The sequence below is a fragment of the Rutidosis leptorrhynchoides genome, chromosome 2 (genome assembly GCF_046630445.1).
Source record: "Rutidosis leptorrhynchoides isolate AG116_Rl617_1_P2 chromosome 2, CSIRO_AGI_Rlap_v1, whole genome shotgun sequence".
NCBI lineage: Eukaryota > Viridiplantae > Streptophyta > Magnoliopsida > Asterales > Asteraceae > Rutidosis > Rutidosis leptorrhynchoides.
In genome coordinates, this window is record NC_092334.1 from 278,261,493 (window position 1) to 278,282,119 (window position 20,627).

General features: G+C 35.9%; 1 protein-coding gene across 12 annotated transcripts; it reads left to right on the forward strand.

Moving 5' to 3' along the window:
* The first annotated feature begins 13,009 nt into the window (after positions 1-13,009).
* On the forward strand, positions 13,010-17,070 carry LOC139891791 (phosphoethanolamine N-methyltransferase 3-like). 12 transcript variants are annotated; one of them, XM_071874784.1, is made up of 12 exons: positions 13,010-13,426; positions 13,564-13,587; positions 13,725-13,753; positions 13,938-14,024; positions 14,202-14,318; positions 14,461-14,611; positions 14,723-15,003; positions 15,258-15,419; positions 15,508-15,561; positions 15,859-15,908; positions 16,298-16,385; positions 16,790-17,070. In XM_071874784.1, the coding sequence occupies exons 8-12, from the start codon at positions 15,388-15,390 to the stop codon at positions 16,803-16,805; spliced, it is 240 nt and encodes a 79-aa protein (XP_071730885.1). In that variant the 5' UTR covers positions 13,010-13,426; positions 13,564-13,587; positions 13,725-13,753; positions 13,938-14,024; positions 14,202-14,318; positions 14,461-14,611; positions 14,723-15,003; positions 15,258-15,387; the 3' UTR covers positions 16,806-17,070. The 12 variants fall into 12 exon arrangements, with proteins under 12 accessions (XP_071730885.1, XP_071730880.1, XP_071730881.1 ...); XM_071874779.1 differs by having other exon boundaries at positions 13,014-13,426; positions 15,835-15,908; positions 16,285-16,385; XM_071874780.1 differs by having other exon boundaries at positions 13,014-13,426; positions 15,835-15,908; positions 16,295-16,385.
* Positions 17,071-20,627: the final 3,557 nt, after the last annotated feature.

Here is a 20,627-nt window from a genome sequence, read left to right on the forward strand (position 1 = left end):
CCATCTCGGTCGGAGATAATCGATAAAGGTACACCGTGTCGGGCTACGATCTCCTTAATGTAAAGTTGTGCAAGTTTCTCCATTTTGTCCGTTTCTTTCATGGCCAGGAAGTGTGCGGATTTGGTGAGACGGTCAACAATAACCCAAATGGTATCATAACCGCCCGTCGTTTTTGGTAGTTTGGTGATAAAATCCATCGTTATCCTTTCCCACTTCCATTGCGGGATCTCGGGTTGTCGAAGTAGTCCGGACGGTCTTTGGTGTTCGGCTTTGACTTTGGAACATGTCAAACACTTGGAAACATAAGTAGTTACGTCCCTTTTGATGTTCGGCCACCAATATAGCTGTTTAAGGTCGTGGTACATCTTATTGGCACCGGGGTGAATCGAGTATCGTGACTTATGGGCTTCATCTAAAATAAGGCTTCGTAGGTCCCCATAACTAGGCACCCAAATCCTTCCGGCGAAATATCGGAGTCCGGTTTCTTTAACTTCGAATCGAGAGGTGAGGACGTTCAAGTGTTCGAGAGAGATGTTTTCATCTTTGAGAGCCTCATCTTGGGCTACCCGAATTTGGCTATTAAGGTTTGTGTGGATGGTGATGTTTAAGGCTCGGACACGAAGAGGCACCACTCTTTCTTTTCGACTTAAGGCATCGGCTACTACATTTGCCTTCCCGGGATGGTAACGAAGCTCGCAATCGTAATCGTTCAAAGTTTCAATCCACCGTCGTTGTCTCATGTTTAGTTGCTTTTGATCGAAAATGTGTTGGAGACTTTTGTGGTCGGTAAAGATAGTACTCTTGGTTCCATAAAGATAGTGTCTCCACATTTTAAGTGCAAAGACGACGGCTCCGAGTTCGAGATCATGCGTCGTGTAGTTTCGTTCATGAATTTTGAGTTGTCGAGAAGCATAAGCAATGACTTTCGTTCGTTGCATCAATACACACCCAAAACCATTTTTCGAGGCATCGCAATATACAACAAAGTCATCATTGCCTTCGGGAAGTGACAAGATAGGAGCGGTGGTTAGCTTCGTTTTCAAGATTTGGAATACGGATTCATGTTCGGTCGCCCAAATGAATTTCTTTCCCTTGTGAGTCAATGCGGTTAGAGGACGTGCAACCAAAGAGAAATTTTCGATGAATCTACGATAGTACCCGGCGAGACCCAAAAATTGACGAATGTGAGTAGGAGTAGTAGGAGTCTCCCATTTGCTAATGGCTTCGATTTTCGTCGGATCGACTTTAATACCTTGGTCACTTACAACATGACCAAGAAATTGAACTTCCTTTAACCAAAATTCACACTTGGAGAATTTGGCATAGAGTTGTTCTTGTCTTAAAAGTTCAAGCACAAGTCGGAGATGTTGTTCGTGCTCTTCTTCATTTTTAGAATAGATCAATATGTCATCGATGAACACAATAACGAATTTATCGAGATATGGTTTGCACACGCGGTTCATAAGATCCATGAACACCGCCGGTGCGTTAGTGAGACCAAATGGCATGACAAGGAATTCATAACTACCATAACGAGTTCGGAAAGCGGTTTTGGAGACATCTTCCCCCTTAACCCTCAATTGATGATAACCCGAGCGGAGATCGATTTTCGAATATACACAAGACCCTTGTAGTTGATCAAAGAGGTCATCGATGAGAGGAAGAGGATATCGGTTCTTAACCGTCAATTTATTTAGTTCACGATAATCAATGCACATTCGTAGGGATCCGTCTTTCTTTTTAACAAACAAAATCGGAGCGCCCCAAGGTGAATGGCTAGGTTGGATAAAACCTCGATCAAGTAGTTCTTGGATTTGACTTTGCAATTCTTGCATTTCAGATGGAGCGAGTCTATATGGTGCACGTGCTACGGGTGCGGCTCCCGGAATAAGATCGATTTGGAATTCAACCGGTCGATGAGGTGGAAGACCCGGCAATTCATCGGGAAATACATCGGAATAGTCACTAACAATTGGCACATCATCGATATGCTTATCATCGGACTCGACTTTCTTAACGTGGGCAAGGATCGCAAAACAACCCTTACGGAGCAGTTTTCTAACTTTAAGGCACGAAACGAGGTTGAGTCTGGTGCAACTCTTATCGCCATAAATAATCAAAGGTTCACCATTCTCGATAGGAATTCGGATTGCGTTAAGATCACAAAGGATGTGAGATTTCGTTTTGACTAACCAATTCATACCGATTATTACATCAAAGCTTCCTAGTTCCATGGGTATCAAGTCAATTTCAAATTCCTTACCCAAAATGTTTATCGTACACCCTCGGTAATATGTGTCGGCACTTAATAGTTTCCCGTCAGCCACTTCAATGGTATAAGTGGTATCTAATGGAAGAGGTGGAGTGCTAAAATAATGAGTCAAAGTCTTGGATACAAAGCATTTATCGGCACCCGAATCGAATAAGCAAGAGACATAAGAATTGTTGAGAAGGAACGTACCCGTGACTAGTTCAGTGTCATCCCGGGCTTCCTCGGTGTTGATGTTGAAAGCTCGGCCGCGCGTGTTGGGGTTATCTTTCTTCTTTGGGCATGCATTTCTATAATGACCCGTTTGACCACATTCGTAACAAGTGCCCGTCTTTGGTGCATTGGGCCACTTTCGAGCAACGGGAGTGGCACTTTTACAATCGTTGGCCTTATGACCAACTCCTTGGCACCGGTGGCAAATTAACTTGCCACATTCACCAAAGTGATGTTTGTTGCATTTGTTGCAAAGAGGTAGGTTCCCGGCATAACCCTTCTTGCCGTCGGAAGTGAAAGATTTCTTGGCAAAGTTGTTGTTGCTTGATTGGGAGGGTTCCCACTTTCTTTTGTTGCCGCCCGATTTATCCTCAGCCTTAGGTGCCGGAACTACGATTTCGTCAACCGTTTCGATTAGTTGGCGAGCCATGTTCATAGCGGCTTGATGAGTAGTGGGTTTGGATGACATCACCCCTTGTTTGATGCTTTTTGGAAGACCGAGCATGTAGAGCTCAATCCTTTGAGATTCGGGGTTAACAAGATTAGGACACATCAAGGATAGTTCGGCGAAGCGTTGATTATAAGCTTTAAGGTCGTTTCCGACCGCTTTCAAAGCTCTTAGTTCTTCCTCAAGCTTTCGGGTTTCTTCGCACGGAAAATATTCAACAATCATCTTTTCCTTTAGATCGGCCCAAGAGAGGGCATGAGCTTCATCGGTACCCACCGATTGTACATAAGTATTCCACCATGTAAGAGTGACACCGGCGAAGGTGTGAGTGGAGTATTTGACCTTGTCTTGGTCCCGACAACCGCTTATGCTAAAGACGGCTTCCGTTTGCTCAAACCATCGGGTGAGCACGACCGGTCCCCCGGTTCCATCAAAAGTGTGAGGTTTGCACCCCATGAAAGCTTTATAGGAGCATCCCTCGTTTGAGTTTCCGGCTCCATTGTTGTTGTTGTTGTTGTTGTTGTTGTTGTTGTTGTTGTTGTTGTGGTTGTTATTATTATTGTTGTTGGATGAGTGACCGGCCATGGCCGCATCTACGGCGGTAGCTATCATCCGTTCGAGTGCTTGTTCGGGAGTTTCATTGCGGCGTACACGACGAGGAGCCATTGTTCCTTCAAGACACAAGAATATCATTGATTAGTATTCTCAATAATACTAACCGTGATATAGAATAAAGATAAAGAGAAGTTTTTCCTCGACTCGCCTTAAATTCTTTATGTCATAATGTCGGAACGTTCATATGAGTCACCGTAATATAATCCCGGAAATTATATTACCCTGATTCATATGTGCATTCGACATCATTTCATATAGTCAAGGTGGCGTGTCAATCAAATTAAACAACGTGAGATTAAGATGAACTAAGAGTAGATATGAGTAGAAGCGTTCGAGTATAAATGCACAAGTAGTCAAGTAATTCCTACTTCAAGTCTATATGCCGGTTGTAGTCTAGACTCACCAATGTACCCTATGACTCGGGGTCGACACCAATGAACTCTAAATCCCTACAACCAACGCTCTGATACCATCTGTAGCGACCCGACCAAATCGTCATTGACGGCGCCGTCTACTTAGGTCCCGTTACGTGGTCATAAGTCTTTAAAACAACGTTTGACCAAAAGATATGTCGCATTCATTTCAAATGTAAAGGTTGTTCAAGTTTTACAAGAATAGTTCCACCACGAGTTACGATACCAAGTTTTAAGTACAAATGAAACTTATGCGACACAATTTAAAAGTATCCAAAAGACGCTCCATGTATGCATGTATACTCGACATCCAATGCAAGTATCAAAATAATGAGCGGAAGCATGTATCATGTATCGTTCAAGGACCTGAGAAACACATAGAAATCTGTCAACGAAAACGTTGGTGAAATCATAGGTTTAAATAAGTAAGTACAAGTGAACCACAAGATTTGCATCAATGAAATAATAGTAATACATTCCAAAAGTTTGTTTCACGAGCACCCAATTATCAAAGCTTAACATTCCTTCCATTGTATACCCCATCACTTAGTGCTAGAACAAACACTGATTCTCGAAAATATATTTCATCCGTAGACGGTAGCGAACCGTCAAGGATGAGGGTTGTCAACCCATATGGCCATATAACATAAGTTCTCGCTTACACCCGGCAAGTGTAACTAATGATAATCGAATTGAGGATTTTGTTCTAAACTCGTATGTAGAATGTTTGTTTTCCCGTTCTTGTGTTCACTTAGTTCAAAAGAATCGTTTATGTTTTCTCATCCCAATATAAGTTCAAAAAGAGTAAAAGTGGGACTATGATCTCACCTTGAGTGCAAGAGTTAATAAAGTACTTCAACAAGTAGACGCGTGCAAAGACAAAGCTAGTCTTGACCTAAACATATAGGTTGTATCAATAACGGTAAACACGATAGGTCAAAGATGTTCAATTAGTCCTATGGCTCGTTAAGACTCGATCATAATAGCATGTGAATCAAATTGTCATGTTTCATGCAAGGTACAAGTATAAAAACATGTTAGAACGATTGCACAAATATTTGGTTAAGTTTGATTAAAAGTCAAACTTTGGTCGGTCAAAGTCAACGAAAGTCAACACGTTCGGGTCGGGTTCCGAACTATTTTTCTGAGGTTTTTAATCATATATGAACATGTTAGAACAAGTTTCATGTGAATCGGAGGTCCGTAGTATGCCAAACATTTTCCATAAAATGGACACCGGAGACAGAAGCTGGGCACGGCTTATGCCGCGCCGCGGCACCCTTCTGTCGCGCCGCGACAATAGGCGGGTGCTGGTGCCTGGTCTGTTTCACTTGTCCAACTTGATCCAAACTTCAAATAAGCATAAAACGCAAACCACAAACACTTAGGACTCGCACCTTATATCGTTGGAAAGCTCTTTTGACATAGAATGCAACTAAACACAATTTAACAATCAAAAACCTCATTTGTAACAACCGAGTTTTCCAACCAAGTGATCATTCAATGCCCACATTAATGCTTCAAACTCACCAATGCACATTTAATGATTTGGGCATTCAATGCATACATGTGACATGCCATTTTGTAGGTAATGGAGCATGCAATACAACTAACAACTTACTAACAACAATTCATGGCAATCAACGCATCAAATAATCACTTCAAGTTCTTCAAACCCTAACTCAATTCCACCAAAAATCAATAATCAAGCTCATGAAGTTTTCTAAGGCAACCTACACATCAAATTGAAGCTAGTGATGCTAGTAACACAATTAAAACATCAACTTTCAACATCTAACAACATATGATCATCCAAAATTCAAGAACAACACACCAAAATTCAAGTTCATGCTAGTTACACTAAAACAACGAGATCGAGCATATAAATCATATATTCATGTTAGACTTGAGCCATAGACACTAATTAACACTTTTATAAGTTAAAAACATCAAGAACACAAAATCTAGTGATTTTAGAAAGTTACCCAAATGAGATGAAGTTGGTACCAAAATGAAGAGGATGAAGAGAGGATCACGAATATGTAATTTATTTGGTTGCTAGCTCCCTAATCCGGATTTAGATGATGAATGAATGAGAAAGGAAATTGGGTGTGTTCTTGCTAGAGAGAAAGAGAGAGAGATAGGGAGATGGTAATGAATGGGTGAAAGGGGTTTGACCCTTTGACCTAGTCAAGGGTTTGATCCCTTGTCAAGTTTAGTCCTTCAACTTTCGTTCGGGTGCGGGAATTACCTAAACGAGATAATTTAAAACGCGTATCAACGAGAGATGTTATAAACATATAACGGACTTTATATTAGTATAACGGAAAAATAAATGGAAAAAGGCGGGATGTTACAGTAACTATGACGGCGTAAATCCGGTTTTATGGTGTTTATCGTGTTTCTGGGTTTTAAATCATTAAGTTAGCATATCATATAGATATAGATCATGTGTATAGTTGATTTTAAAAGTGTAGTTAGAAGGATTAACTTTATTTGCGAACAAGTTTAGAATTAACTAAACTATGTTCTAGTGATTACTAGTTTACCACTTCGAATATGATAGCTTTTTATGTATGAATCGAATGATGTTATGAACATCATTACTACCTTAAGTTCCTTGGATAAACTTACTGGAAAAGAGAAAAATGGATCTAGCTTCAACGGATCCTTGGATGGCTCGAAGTTCTTGAAGCAGAATCATGACACGAAAACAAGTTCAAGTAAGATCATCACTTGAAATAAGATTGTTATAGTTATAGAAATTGAACCAAAGTTTGAATATGATTATTACCTTGTATTATAATGATAACCTACTGTAAGAAACAAAGATTTCTTGAGGTTGGATGATCACCTTACAAGATTAGAAGTGAGCTAGCAAACTTGAAAGTATTCTTGATTTTATGAAACTAGAACTTGTAGAATTTATAAAGAACACTTAGAACTTGAAGATAGAACTTGAGAGAGATCAATTAGATGAAGAAAATTGAAGAATGAAAGTGTTTGTAGGTGTTTTTGATCGTTGGTGTATGGATTAGATATAAAGGATATGTAATTTTGTTTTCATGTAAATAAGTCATGAATGATTACTCATATTTTTGTAATTTTATGAGATATTGCATGCTAGTTGCCAAATGATGGTTCCCACATGTGTTAGGTGACTCACATGGGCTGCTAAGAGCTGATCATTGGAGTGTATATACCAATAGTACATACATCTAAAAGCTTTGTATTGTACGAGTACGAATACGGGTGCATACGAGTAGAATTGTTGATGAAACTGAACGAGGATGTAATTTTAAGCATTTTTGTTAAGTAGAAGTATTTTGATAAGTGTCTTAAAGTCTTTCAAAAGTGTATGAATACATATTAAAACACTACATGTATATACATTTTAACTGAGTCGTTAAGTCATCGTTAGTCGTTACATGTAAGTGTTGTTTTGAAACCTTTAGGTTAACGATCTTGTTAAATGTTGTTAACCCAATGTTTATAATATTAAATGAGATTTTAAATTATTATATTATCATGATATTATGATATATTAATATATCTTAATATGATATATACATTTTAATGTCGTTACAACGATAATCGTTACATATATGTCTCGTTTCGAAATCCTTAAGTTAGTAGTCTTGTTTTTACTTATGTAGTTCATTGTTAATACACTTAATGATATATTTAATTGTCATATTATCATGTTATATATAATATAACAATGTATTAATATGCTTCATATATATTTAGTAAGACGTGGTTATAACGATAATCGTTATATGTATCGTTTCGAGTTTCATACGTCAATAGTCTCCTTTTTAAGTATATAACTTATTGTTACTATTTTTAATGAGATACTTGATGATCATTATATCATGTTAAACATATATATATTTATTCATTTATGTATCATCATGTCATATACAACTTATAGCGTTCGTGAATCATTGGTCAAACTGGGTAATCAGACGTTTACAAAATTTCCGTTTCAATTAACCAAGTCATAACAAGTTTGATTGCTTAACATGTTGGAAACATTTAATCATGTAAATATAGTTTTCGTTAAACATATAATCATAGAAAGGTTCGGAAAAGTTCGGGTCACTACAGCAAAATGGCTCTACTTCCGCCGAAGTTAGCGTGCCAATTCCCTTATTAGCAGAAAATTTAACCATGCCATGTATAGTAGAAGGGATAGCGCCAAACATGTGCAAAGCAGTGCTCCCAAGTATCATATTGAATCGCAACTGACTTCGCATTATATAAAGATTCAATAAAGCTTGTCGCCTTAACGACTCATCGCAATCATCAACTAGCTCAATTTGCAACTCCAATTGACCAATAGGCCAAGTTGACTCTCCTGAAAATCCTGCAAGTGAAACCGCAATAGGTTTCATCAAAGCTTGAACATGGCAATTTGCTAAAACATTGTTCGTACATAACATCTACACTGCTACCAGCATCCACATGAACCTTCATAATCATTATGCCAGTATTTGCAATGCGACATGAAACCAACACTGGTTTGTCTACATTCATAGTCAGATTTGTAGGAGGAAAAGTAATAGAAGGACATTTCTAGCTTGCAATCTGTTCAGATATTTGAAATACCAACATTTTGCCCTGCACCTCTACCATGTTAATGACCTGAATTCCGCGCTGATTTTCTTTCTTACTTACCATTTTTACTCCCAGATTTTTCACCACAGGAGCCTTTCGCTCAGCCACATTTGGTACATTTGGAGCATTAGCTTCTGCAGGCATCATAATCGCGTTCGCAGTACTTGTAGTACCCTGCACGATTAAATGGTCCATCTTACCTTGCTCATACGCCTCCGCGATCATTTCCGCTAAGTCTCTACAGCGATTGGTGTCATAACCATAATCATCACGGAAAACACAAAACTTTGACCTATCCCGCCTGCTATTCTCCCATAAAGGCTGCGGATCAGGAAAAGACTTAGCAACCCTTTCTTGTAACAAAATTTCCTTAGGCGTTTTTGTTAACATCTGAATGATATTGAAAGACTCATTGTTCCATCTTCGCGTAGAATAGCGAACTCGACGACCATATCCATGGTTATCATTCTGACCTTGAAACCTATCATTTCGCAGGTAACCACTGCCGCCATTTCTTCGCAAAAAACCGTTACCGCGGTAATTATCACTGTTGCCATCGCGAAAAGAATCATTGTCATCCCGCCAACTTTTTTTTTACCCCACCCACATGCAGGAGTTATAGTACTATCTTCTCCACCACGGAGATAGTCATATGTTTCCTGTTGAACCTTAGCGAAAGTTGGCGGAACATCTCTTCGCAATCTTCATACAAGCATTGGATGTCGCTGTGGGTTAATAGCATGCAAAAAACCAGAAACTTTTTGGTCTTCATTTAAACTTGGTATCTTTTGGCACTCATAATGTACTACGTAAGTAACGCGCTCAGAGTTTCTTTGTTGCCTTGTTTAATATCATGACATTCTATATGTGTTTTCTTCTGCGGTAAAAGATTCTGAAAATGCAACAAAAATTTATCGCGAAGATCAATGAAACCAATGATACTGTGAGCTTGCAGGCAATGAAACCATTCCCTAGCAGATCCTTTCAAGACCATAGGGAATACTCTACACGCAACCGGTTCATCCCAATTATAGGTGCTTACCACACCTTCAAATCGCTGCAAAAAGTCCAAGGGGTCAGTTAACCCTGAATAAACTCCCAACGTCGCTGGCACAATAGGCGGTGTAACAATTGAATAATCAGAAATATGCTGGACAAACTTGTCTGCAGCAGTGGTGATTTCAGTGGCCTTTTTTGTGCGAGTATCAGTATTGTCTGCACAAAACTTGGCGATCATATCTTGCAAAAAATTCAGTTGTTCAAATTTATGTTGCATTGATTTAGGCACAATGCTTCTAAAAGCATTCGCTAAAAAATTTTGAGCACTTTCCCTGCAAACAGAATCAGATGCTTCACCTTCATTCCTATGACGAGGAAAAGGTGTTGGTGGTCGCCTTCGCTTAACTTGTGGAATTTTTACAAATTCTTCCACATTGTCTGAATCATCAGAATATTCATTCTCTTCTCTTGGAGCTTTCGCATTTTTCGAATTATAAACAGAATTTAAGATAACACGTTCATTCGCACCATCGCTATCACTATCGCAATGATCAATGACTAAGCGATCAGCTTGTGATCCAGAGTCATTCAACGGCCGTAAGTAAGTTCGCGGTACACGAGATTCGAAAAAATCTTTTCTAGCTTGCTCAATAGCCGTGCCAAGTATTTTGTCTGCTTTGCCAGCCAAAACCTTTAATCGCTTACCATCAGCGACGGTTTCTTCACGATGTTGCTGCAAATTCCTGCGCGCAACCATTTTTTCAGCAGCAACCTTTAATTGCGAATCTGCATTAACAGGATTGCCACTAGGCACTTTATCTAGCGATTCCTTCCCTGAACTACCCGCGATAGTATTAACGTGTGCTTGTATACCACTTAACAAGGCATTTTGCGAATCATTAACCAACTCATCAGCATTGATGGAACCTCCTGCGTGTTTCATGTTAGCTACCATATTCAACGACCAAATCAACTAATACGCTTCAGCGACTTCCTGCAAATCATCGTAACAATACACGATTTAAATTAAACCAAGCAATTGAATGTTTGTCAGCACAAAACAAAAAATTTCAAGTTTAATTCGTAAAATGTGTCCCAAGGATGGCCCCAATTGATCAATCCTATATCAAGTTATTACTTAATTAAGGATCGAGTGCAATAATAAGATGAAGGATGAGATGTTTGATGATTATTTTGGGCCCCGATGATCGTCTTTCACTTTAGCAATCAAGTGATCAACCACCCCGACCCGGTCTTGATTGTCAATTAGCATGATTCACCTTAGCGCGATGTAAAAATCCCTTGGGCAAGATCACAAGTGGAAATCACAAAGGATTGGGCAAATGGTAGAGAATCAACCACCTATAAATGATAGGTCATGCTCTCTATTTATAGTATTCTAAACATTCGCGGTCTGCGGATTGCTTAACTATCCGCATAAATTTAGCGAAATGACCCGCAGTCTTTTATAAGCGCGGAAGCATAACCGTTTTACTTATTTTCAGCGAATATTCCATAACTTTAGATTATAGTTCGCGCAATTCTGTTCCTAACCTTTAGCAAATAAAATATACATATACAATGCTATGTATATGATCAGAAACCTTAGTCACTAGTTTAGAAATTAAACGCGAAGATTATGATTACTATTATGAATATAAAAGTTTTAATGATATTGTTAAGATTATAATTATAGAAATCTTGAATATAAATATTATTATGGAACTGATTAAGTTAAAATTTTAATTAGATTATGAATTAAAGAAATTAATAGAATTATTATAATTATTGATATCATTGTTATTATAATACAACATAATATTAAAATCATTATCAAAATCATTATTATTTTTATTAATCTTATTATAACTTTTATCATTATTATATAGTATCATTAACATTTCTAATATTAGTAATATCATAATTATTAGTAATACCATAATTAGTAATTCTATCATTATTATTATCACTATTAGAATTATTAATATTAATATTTTATCAGTAATATTAAGTGTTATCAATATTATCATTTTTACCATTACAAATATTATCTTAGTATAATTATAATGACTAATTTCAACAAACAAATGATAATCATATAAAAGTATATTTAACTTAACTATATTAATATTTTAATTTAAAATGAATACATTTAATTAAATATATATATAAGTTATTAATACAACAATTTTATCACTAATAATAATAATATATATATGTTTTCGATTACGATTATGTGTATTAGTAAATATACAAATGATATAGGTTCGTGAATTCGAGGCCAACCCTACATTGTTCAGTATCGTCGTATGAATATTTTTACTACAAAATATTGTATCGTGAGTTTCATTTGCTCCCCTTTTAAATACTTTTGCAATATATATTTTTGGGACTGAGAATACATGCGCTGCTTTTATAAATGTTTTACGAAATAGACACAAGTAATTGAAACTACATTCTATGGTTGAATTATCGAAATTAAATATCACCCTTTTAGCTTGGTAGCCTAAGAATTAGAGAACAGACCCCCTAATTGACGCGATTCCTGAAGATAGATCTATGGGCCTAACAAACCCCATCCAGGTTATGGATGCTTTAGTACTTCGATTTTATATACAGATGAGTCTACCTGTATATTTGGGGATATTCTATATGCATTTGTTAATGTCGGTTACCAGGTGTTCACCATATGAATGAATTTTTATATAGATGAGTGTTCCTGTATTATAATTTTTGCAGATGAGTGTTCCTGCATTTCATATATATATATAAAAATGAAATCTTGTGGTCTATCAAAATCATGGAAACGATTGTTTACGATAAACCTATGAACTCACCAACCTTTGATTGACACTTTAAAGCATGTTTATTCTCAGGTATGAAAGAAATCTTCCTCTGTGCATTTGCTCATTTTAGAGATATTACTTGGAGTCATTCATGGCATATTTCAAAAGACGTTGCATTCGAGTCGTTGAGTTCATCAAGAATATTATTAAGTCAATTATCGTTGGATATATTATGAAATGGTATGCATGCCGTCAACTTTCGATGTAATGAAAGTTTGTCTTTTAAAAACGAATGCAATGTTTGTAAAATGTATCATATAGAGGTCAAATACCTCGCAATGTAACCATATGTTGATGACTTCGTCCAGGAGGATTAGGACGGGTTTTCACATCAAACCCAACTGAATGAACTTAGTCTTCATCCCATTTTAACTAGATCATCGTTTAAAGCTGCCTTGACATTTATTTGTAACAACCCGTGCTGGTTTATCTTCTAAGCTGATTAGCCATTGAAACTTCAAAACTTTATTCTTGCAAAATAAACTCTAAAACATCCATCCAATATGAGTAGATTATATTATTACCCAACCACTATTAGGCAAACTAGATCTCACAGTCTGATTGGTTCACGCGCCAGCTCTCCTCACACAAAAACACTGTTCACGCTGTTTTTTTCCCCTTTCTGTGTTTCACGTTATCGTGTCAGGCATCTCCATACCTCCCATCTTCTTCGACCCATTCCTCCCATCTTCTTCAACCGATACCCTTCTATTCTTCAATTTTTTAGTTCCTAATCAATAAATCAAACCCTAAAACCTTCATCTCCTGCATCGACTTGCACCGACATCCCTCTCCAAAAAACCCTAGAGGCTTTATATTAAAGGTATTGTAATTGTGACTTTTTTTGCAGGTCAGCCATATTCATCAAAAAGTAAGTTGCTGTATGAATCCTTTGATTTTTGGTCTTTCGAAAATTAGTTTGTTTTTCATCGATCTCCTACACCGCCGTCGTCACTGCCTACAGTTAGGGTTACTTCCCGATTCCACACCTTCATCATCTCAGGTTACTAATTACTATATCAATTTATCAGTTCTACAACCTTTCTTTTCTTTTCCTTACACCAATTATTTTAATTTTGAATTTGGTTTTGGTAATTTTTTTCTGACCTAATTTGTTTTGGTGATTCTTTTCCGTCTCAGTTTCATTCTCAATCAAAAATTCCGGTGAGCTTATGGATATATTAGTTGAATAATCAGTTACTAATTTACTCTTATTTTTTTTCGATCTTTGTTCCTTAATAACGATTGATAACTACGGAGTATTAGTTTACTATTGATATTGTATTGTTCAAAAATTGCAGAAGAAGATTATAAGCTTCATAAAATGCAGGTCAGTATCTCTTAGATGGCCGGGTTAAGTCTTAATTTTGTTATTGGTATATGTATTGATCAGTGTGTATGCGTGTATTATGTTGAATTGAATTGCAGGTGCAATTAAACAAAAAAAATTTATTTTCAATTTTTTGTTATTACGTTTTAGTTTTTTTAGGTTTTGATTTTTAATGGTTGTGCAGGTATCATAATGAATTGAATTGCAGGTGCTATGTTACGTGATGAGTATGTTATGTGATGAACAAATCCGACTGTTCTCCATTCTATTAGTGAGTTATCATTTTAGTTATTTGTATTTTTTTGTGTAGGTATTTGCTTTTGTTTTATGATTTGGTTTCCTATTATGTTTTGTTATTGGAAATTCGTGATTTTTTTTTTTTTTTTTTTTTTTTTTTTTTTTTTTTTTTTTTTTTTGCAAACTGCTATTAACAAAATTCTTATGAGAGGTATGAGAAGGGTAAACAAATTGTGTAACAAGCATCGTCCTCCTGGCGAGATTATTGCATACTTTACTTTATACTAAAGTTGCATGCATATACTTGGATCATCCTGTATCTTTGCAGGTAAAGTTTCTCTTCATTTTCGCTTGAACATTTATTATATTTTTTCAATTTAATGCTTTCTTTTTTGTGGTATACCTGATTGTGAGCTTTTATGTGGCTTACTCATGAATACTATATATCAATCATTTTGTAAATATTTCAGGATGATTATCTCGATTGTTTTATGTGGCTTTTATGTGGCTGCACAGTTTGGAGTACTGCACAGTTTGGAGTGCTAGAAACAAGATGGAGTGTTGCACAGTTTGCCACCTATAATCAAAGATAATGACCGCAATAAAGATTTGTGCATCTTTGTTAGTTTGTGTTCTTCTGTACTTTTATTATACTCATCAAATCATTGTCAATATATGATATATATTTTTACCATCTGTTTGTGATTGTTGCAAATGTTGTATTTTGACCAGACACCACAAAAGAATTTGTTGCAATGTTGGATCTGAAATCGGGCCAGAAAGTTTTAGATGTTGGATGCGGTATCGGGGGAGGCGACTTTTATATGGCTGAAAACTTTGATGTTGATGTCGTTGGCATTGATCCTTTTGTAAACATGATATCGTTTGCTTTTGAACGAGCCATTGGTCTTAAATGCTCAGTTGAATTTGAGGTTGCTGATTGCACTAAGAAATCGTATCCAGATGATGTGTTTGATGTCATCTACAGCCGTGATACCATCCTTCATATTCAAGTAAGATTCTACATAATCATAAAGTTTGCATTTTTAGTTCCTAAAACCTATTAAATCCTTTCTCTATAATAATAATATAGTTTTTGTAATCATATTTGTTAGTTTTTTTTCAAAGATCATTTTTTTGGATAAAGATGGTATGGGGTCATTTTGTAACCTCCATATGATTATTAGATACACAGAAAGCACTACATATATATGGTTTAACATTGATTATAATCATGTTTTATCTTATTATTTCCATTATATTATAGGATAAACCTGCATTGTTCCGCACCTTCTATAAGTGGTTGAAACCGGGGGGTAAAGTTCTGATCAGTGATTACTGTCGAAAATCTGGAAAACCGTCTCAAGATTTTGCAGAATATATCAAACAAAGAGGATATGATCTCCATGATGTGGAAACTTACGGCCAGGTAAATAAATTATGAAAATTTATAATATCAAGTCAAAAATTTCATGTTTGAACTGTATGAATTCACTTATCTACTTCAATCTATTTAGATGCTTAGAGATGCAGGGTTCGGAGAGGTTACAGCAGAGGATCGTACATAACAGGTTATCCCATACTCTTTACTTATTATTATTATTATTTTTTTTTTATATAGATTTTGCTTAAATTCATTTTGTGGTTTAAAAAAAAAATAAAAAAAAATAAATAAACCTTGCTATGTTTGTAGGTAAGAATTTGAATCTTTTACTTTGATTTGGGTTACTATTTATCTCTAACAATCAAACTGTTATAAAAAGACAGGTTAAAAGGAAATGGGTCAAACATGTCAAAAGTGACCCAATTTTTGTATCACTTGCTAATGCTAATATAAGTAACAGCTTTTGATGTTCTTGGCTATTCAGCGGAGAAATTTGTACAGATGTTGACCTTCCTGCTTGCCTTCAACCTGAAAGTATACCACTTTATTTAATTTATGCATTCATAAGTGTTTTGCCTATACTCTATTGTTTACACTTCTAAATGCAGTCATGTTGCATAAATGATATGATTAGTATGCTCAGATTGCCTGCAACCCATTTTCTCTTCAGTTAAAAAACTGAGTCATACGACCTAAATTTGCCCATGACCCATATCTTGAATTTTCACATTTCTCTTCTGTATCGTCAGTGTAACAAATGGAAACGTATACATATGTGTCTTTATTATCACGTTGCATCAAATATGCATTTTATTTAGAATACACAATATTCACATATAAGTATTGTAATAGTGATCGTCTTTTATTTTACTGAACTAGAAGTGCAACGACATACTAAAATTCATATTAGTATTTTGTAGCAGTTGGTGACCAACAAAAAGAGGAGAAATTAATTGTACCAGACACTGGTCACTCTAGGAAAAGAATTGAAGTATATACCCGAGTAACCAAGTAAGTTTTTCATATTAGTATTTTTATATCTACTTGGGTCTTTTAGTTGAAAATAATAATAATAAAGTAAAGGTCAAGATTATATGGAGACTATTTTTACCGATTGTCAATACACGTCAACTATTGATTCAAAAGGATAAGTTCCAAAAGTTGCATAAATTTTTAATCATAAAAAGATACGAGTTTTTCAATTTGTGGTTTAATCTGAAACAATTTATTGCATTAATGAATTATCTTAAATTTTCGGGTCATAATATGAGATAAATAGTCAGGGTACTTGCAAAATGACATAAATAGTCACTAACATTGCACAAAGTACTTGCAATTACATATATGTCACAAATGATAGCTTGCATCATCTTATGTAACAAACTATTGGTAACCTCTTTTAACTTTGTTTTCAGGCTTCCTTTAATTTAATGCACCTATAGGAGATGAGCTATTACTTAAAGGATAAGCAGTATGGGCAAAAGTCAATTGTGGATCAATGGTCAAAGCATCAAAAGATACTAGACCGCTTATGTAACTGGTGATTGTAATGGGTGTATTATTCCAAATGTATCGTCCCCTTCAATAGTATTTACGATGACAGTGGTAGGACTTCATATATTTAGAGCTCAATGAAGAAAAGTGGATTAAATGTAAGACTTAAATAACTAAAATATAATATAGATTCTTAGTGTAACTTAACTCTATAACCAATACTTATGAATCTATGATGTTAAATTTTCAGCCGTATAACATTTTGCCAACCGTATTGTATAAAGAATAAACATCACTAAATCAAAGCCGCGTAGCGCGTACCCATCAATCTTGTTCTAATCAAAACTCAAATTGAAAGGATCTTAAAACACTTAGTTCATCATTCTGGTATATGCTAAAGCTGTCCACATTGAATATGAAGCTTAGCATGCTGACCAGATTGTTGTAAGCTCACGTTAGGATATTTTCTGAGTAGGGAGCTGACTCAGAAGCTGGTTCGTCTAAACAACTTAATAGGGAATTCAACCGCTAAGAAAGCTGATGCACTCTTGACACATCCTTTTAATGTAGAAGCTAATTGCTGAATAAACATGGATTCAATTATATTCCAAATAAACCCAAGTTTATCAATTTGAAATTTCGAGCTCATGTTCACATCCGCATCATAAGGGCTTTAAATTGGACTTTTTCATACACATGTTATCGCACAATATTAGCCAAAATTATCTTAAACCATATCAAATCATGCTATAAATAAAATCTAGCCTACATTTATTACATACCCGTCATTGCAAAATATTGGCTAAAAATAATAATTATAGTGATTTTAGTCGTAAAAAGGAATTTTGGTTGGAGATTTGGATTTTTAAAGCTTTTAACAACCAATATGGTCATTATTAATTACCATATTACCAAATCTTTATTATATTAGTGTTTACGCGTTTTGGTTTTTATATGTTTTAAGAAAGATATTCAAAGGGATAAAATGTACGTTTTAGGAAATCAATGACTCGGGTTCCAATTTTCTATCAAAGTCAAATATATGCTGATATCGTCCAAAAAGTCATGCTTTTTACCTCGATATTAAGGCCCAAAAATAATAAAGTTCCAAACTTTATCGCAAAAATAATCGCTTTGTCAGTTAATTTTGTAGATTTAGTATTTACAAAGGAGATGCAAAAAGAATAAAGTAAAACGGAGCTAAAACGAAGATTCTAGAGCGAAAACGGTGAAAGACAAGTTACGACCCCAGAAATCAAGTTACGATCCCGGAAACGAGCAAGACGATCCAAGCAAAGCAGCAAACCAGCACCAGAAATTTCCTGCCAGGCCAGTTTGCCACCTGGCGCTGGTTTGCCGAATCAATCACACACCGGGCACATCAAACGAACTAGGGAGCCAGCTTGCCAGGCACCGGGCACCCACGCCGGCCAGTGGCACCGGCTTGCCACACTGGCTTGCCAGGGTTTCCAGCCCATTTTTATTACAAAAGGTTACTTGCCAGAATGGCTTGCCAACAAAAACCCACTTGCCAGTGACACCCCCTGTGCCACTCACTTGCTAGAAACACCCCCTAATGCATTCACCTCGCTAGTTTTATTTACAACTTTGCCATGAAGCTTTCCTATAAATAGGTGGCACATCCCACCATTTCAACACACACCTTCTTCACTTCTCTCTCTAAAAACATTTCTCTATTGTCGCTCTCTAGTGATCAGTAAGAGATTTGTTCTCTCTCTACTACTCTCTCAAGATTCTAGAGAGAGAAAAGTACAGAGATTAGGAACTTAATTATCTCTCTATTGTCGCTCTCTAGTGATCAATAGGAGATTAGTATGTAGTTACTAGTAGAAGCTATCAAGCATTGTAACACTATGGATATTATGAAGAAATACAAGTGTTATTCTGCCTGCATTATTCCATAATATCTATCCTTTCTTTTATTAGTTTATTATAATATTCTTGTTCGATGTTGTGATTTATTAATATTATAAATGCTTGTTGCCATGATGTGTGAGTAATTACTTGATTGTTTGCCATGATTTAATATTGTTAGTTAGGGATGATTATCGTTTCGTACTCGCTATCCGTCTATGATATTAAACCTCGTTATTATCGTCCTTCCACTAATAAACTGGATTAAAACCTTTTATGAAGTCGACAATTATAAGGTAATTAATTATCTGTGTTTATACATTGGTCAAGGTTTGAACCCATCAGAATTACTATAAAGTACATGGGGAATTACCGTAAGAACAGATCAAGACATTGGTCAAGAGTATAAGACTCGAGATATTGTTGCAATAGTAGAGTACAATGTTGATGGACTAGAGGACTACTCGAGCAAGATCAAGGTTAGAAGCTATGGAACCACTATAAGTGTAGTACATGGTGGATAACTAAGGGATTTATTGGGTAGATTTAAGTAAGGGCTGGTTTAAATCATAAATGGGAATTTAACGCACTACAATACAAACTAAGCTTATAAATCTTTAAGGATGACTGAGAACTATCAGAGGTTCTATTTGTCTAAAAACCTTTAGATTTTACCAAACCATTAACAGAAAGGAATTCAAAACACAATCCTAACCACTCACTTGGGTGATGCACTAAGGTGTTAAGAAAGGTTGGATATTATATATATAGCTATGCTACTTTATTCGTGCGCCCAAGGTATGCATTGCATCCAAGATGGGTTGCTTATATCCTTAAACCGGATAAGCGTCGGGAGTAGAGTATAGTCCATCCGATCAAAATCACGATAGCCTAGTTCCTCATGACATGCTAATTGAGATATCAATTAGTAGGGAATATAGTGTTTACACCAATGTATATCCAATCCAATGAGTGTCTCGCAACCATCCCGAAACTACGTTATCTTAATCATGGTGAACCACATCTTCTCTGTCCTTAGTTGTTGCATGCTAGCTAGATTATTTTAGTTATATTACTTTAATATTTTAATTACATTTATAAATCAAATCAACCCAACTATAGCCTTTACACAATTTGATATTCCGGATAAAAGTGGTGTCTAGAATAAACTGGTTGGACTTGGTTGTTGGATTTTCCGAACAGTCGCCAATTTATTGGGACCAAATGGATCCTGCCTCTCCACAAAAGGTGTACCTGGCCAATAGTCTTGGATACTAAATTGTGTACATACCCAATCTTAATTACTAAATTATCTGAATAAGCTCTGTTTTAAATTCGACCGCTCAAGAAACGACCCTAGGTCATATTTGCCCTTGCTAATCCAAAGGAAGTAATAATATATTTAGGCCCTGCAAAATATAACTATAAAACTCTGTTAATAAGTTCGTACCGACACCTTGCGACCTAACGACACCGCATAAATAACCGTCCGATTTGGGCATATCATATGCCCAAATATAATAATTTTCGAGTTATCCCAAGTTTAAAAAATGTTTTAACATTAGGTTTAACCGAAAAGCTTATTATGTACGTTTTGGCCATTTTTAAATTTTCTCGCAAACTTACCTTAAACCTATTCTAAGTATGGTCAAGAGATTAACAAACTTAATCTAAATGCAACAACCATTTCACATGTTTCAAAATTTAATCAGTTTTGACTAATTTCAACTAGGTCAAAGTTAGTCAACACTTCTAAAGCTTCAACTTAACTAAAGGCTCAATCACTCCTAAAAACTAACAATAATCGACCACATTATCATCCTAAGCATATACAAGAACAAAATCAACCCTAAAATAACGAATTCACAAAAAGTAATTTTCAAA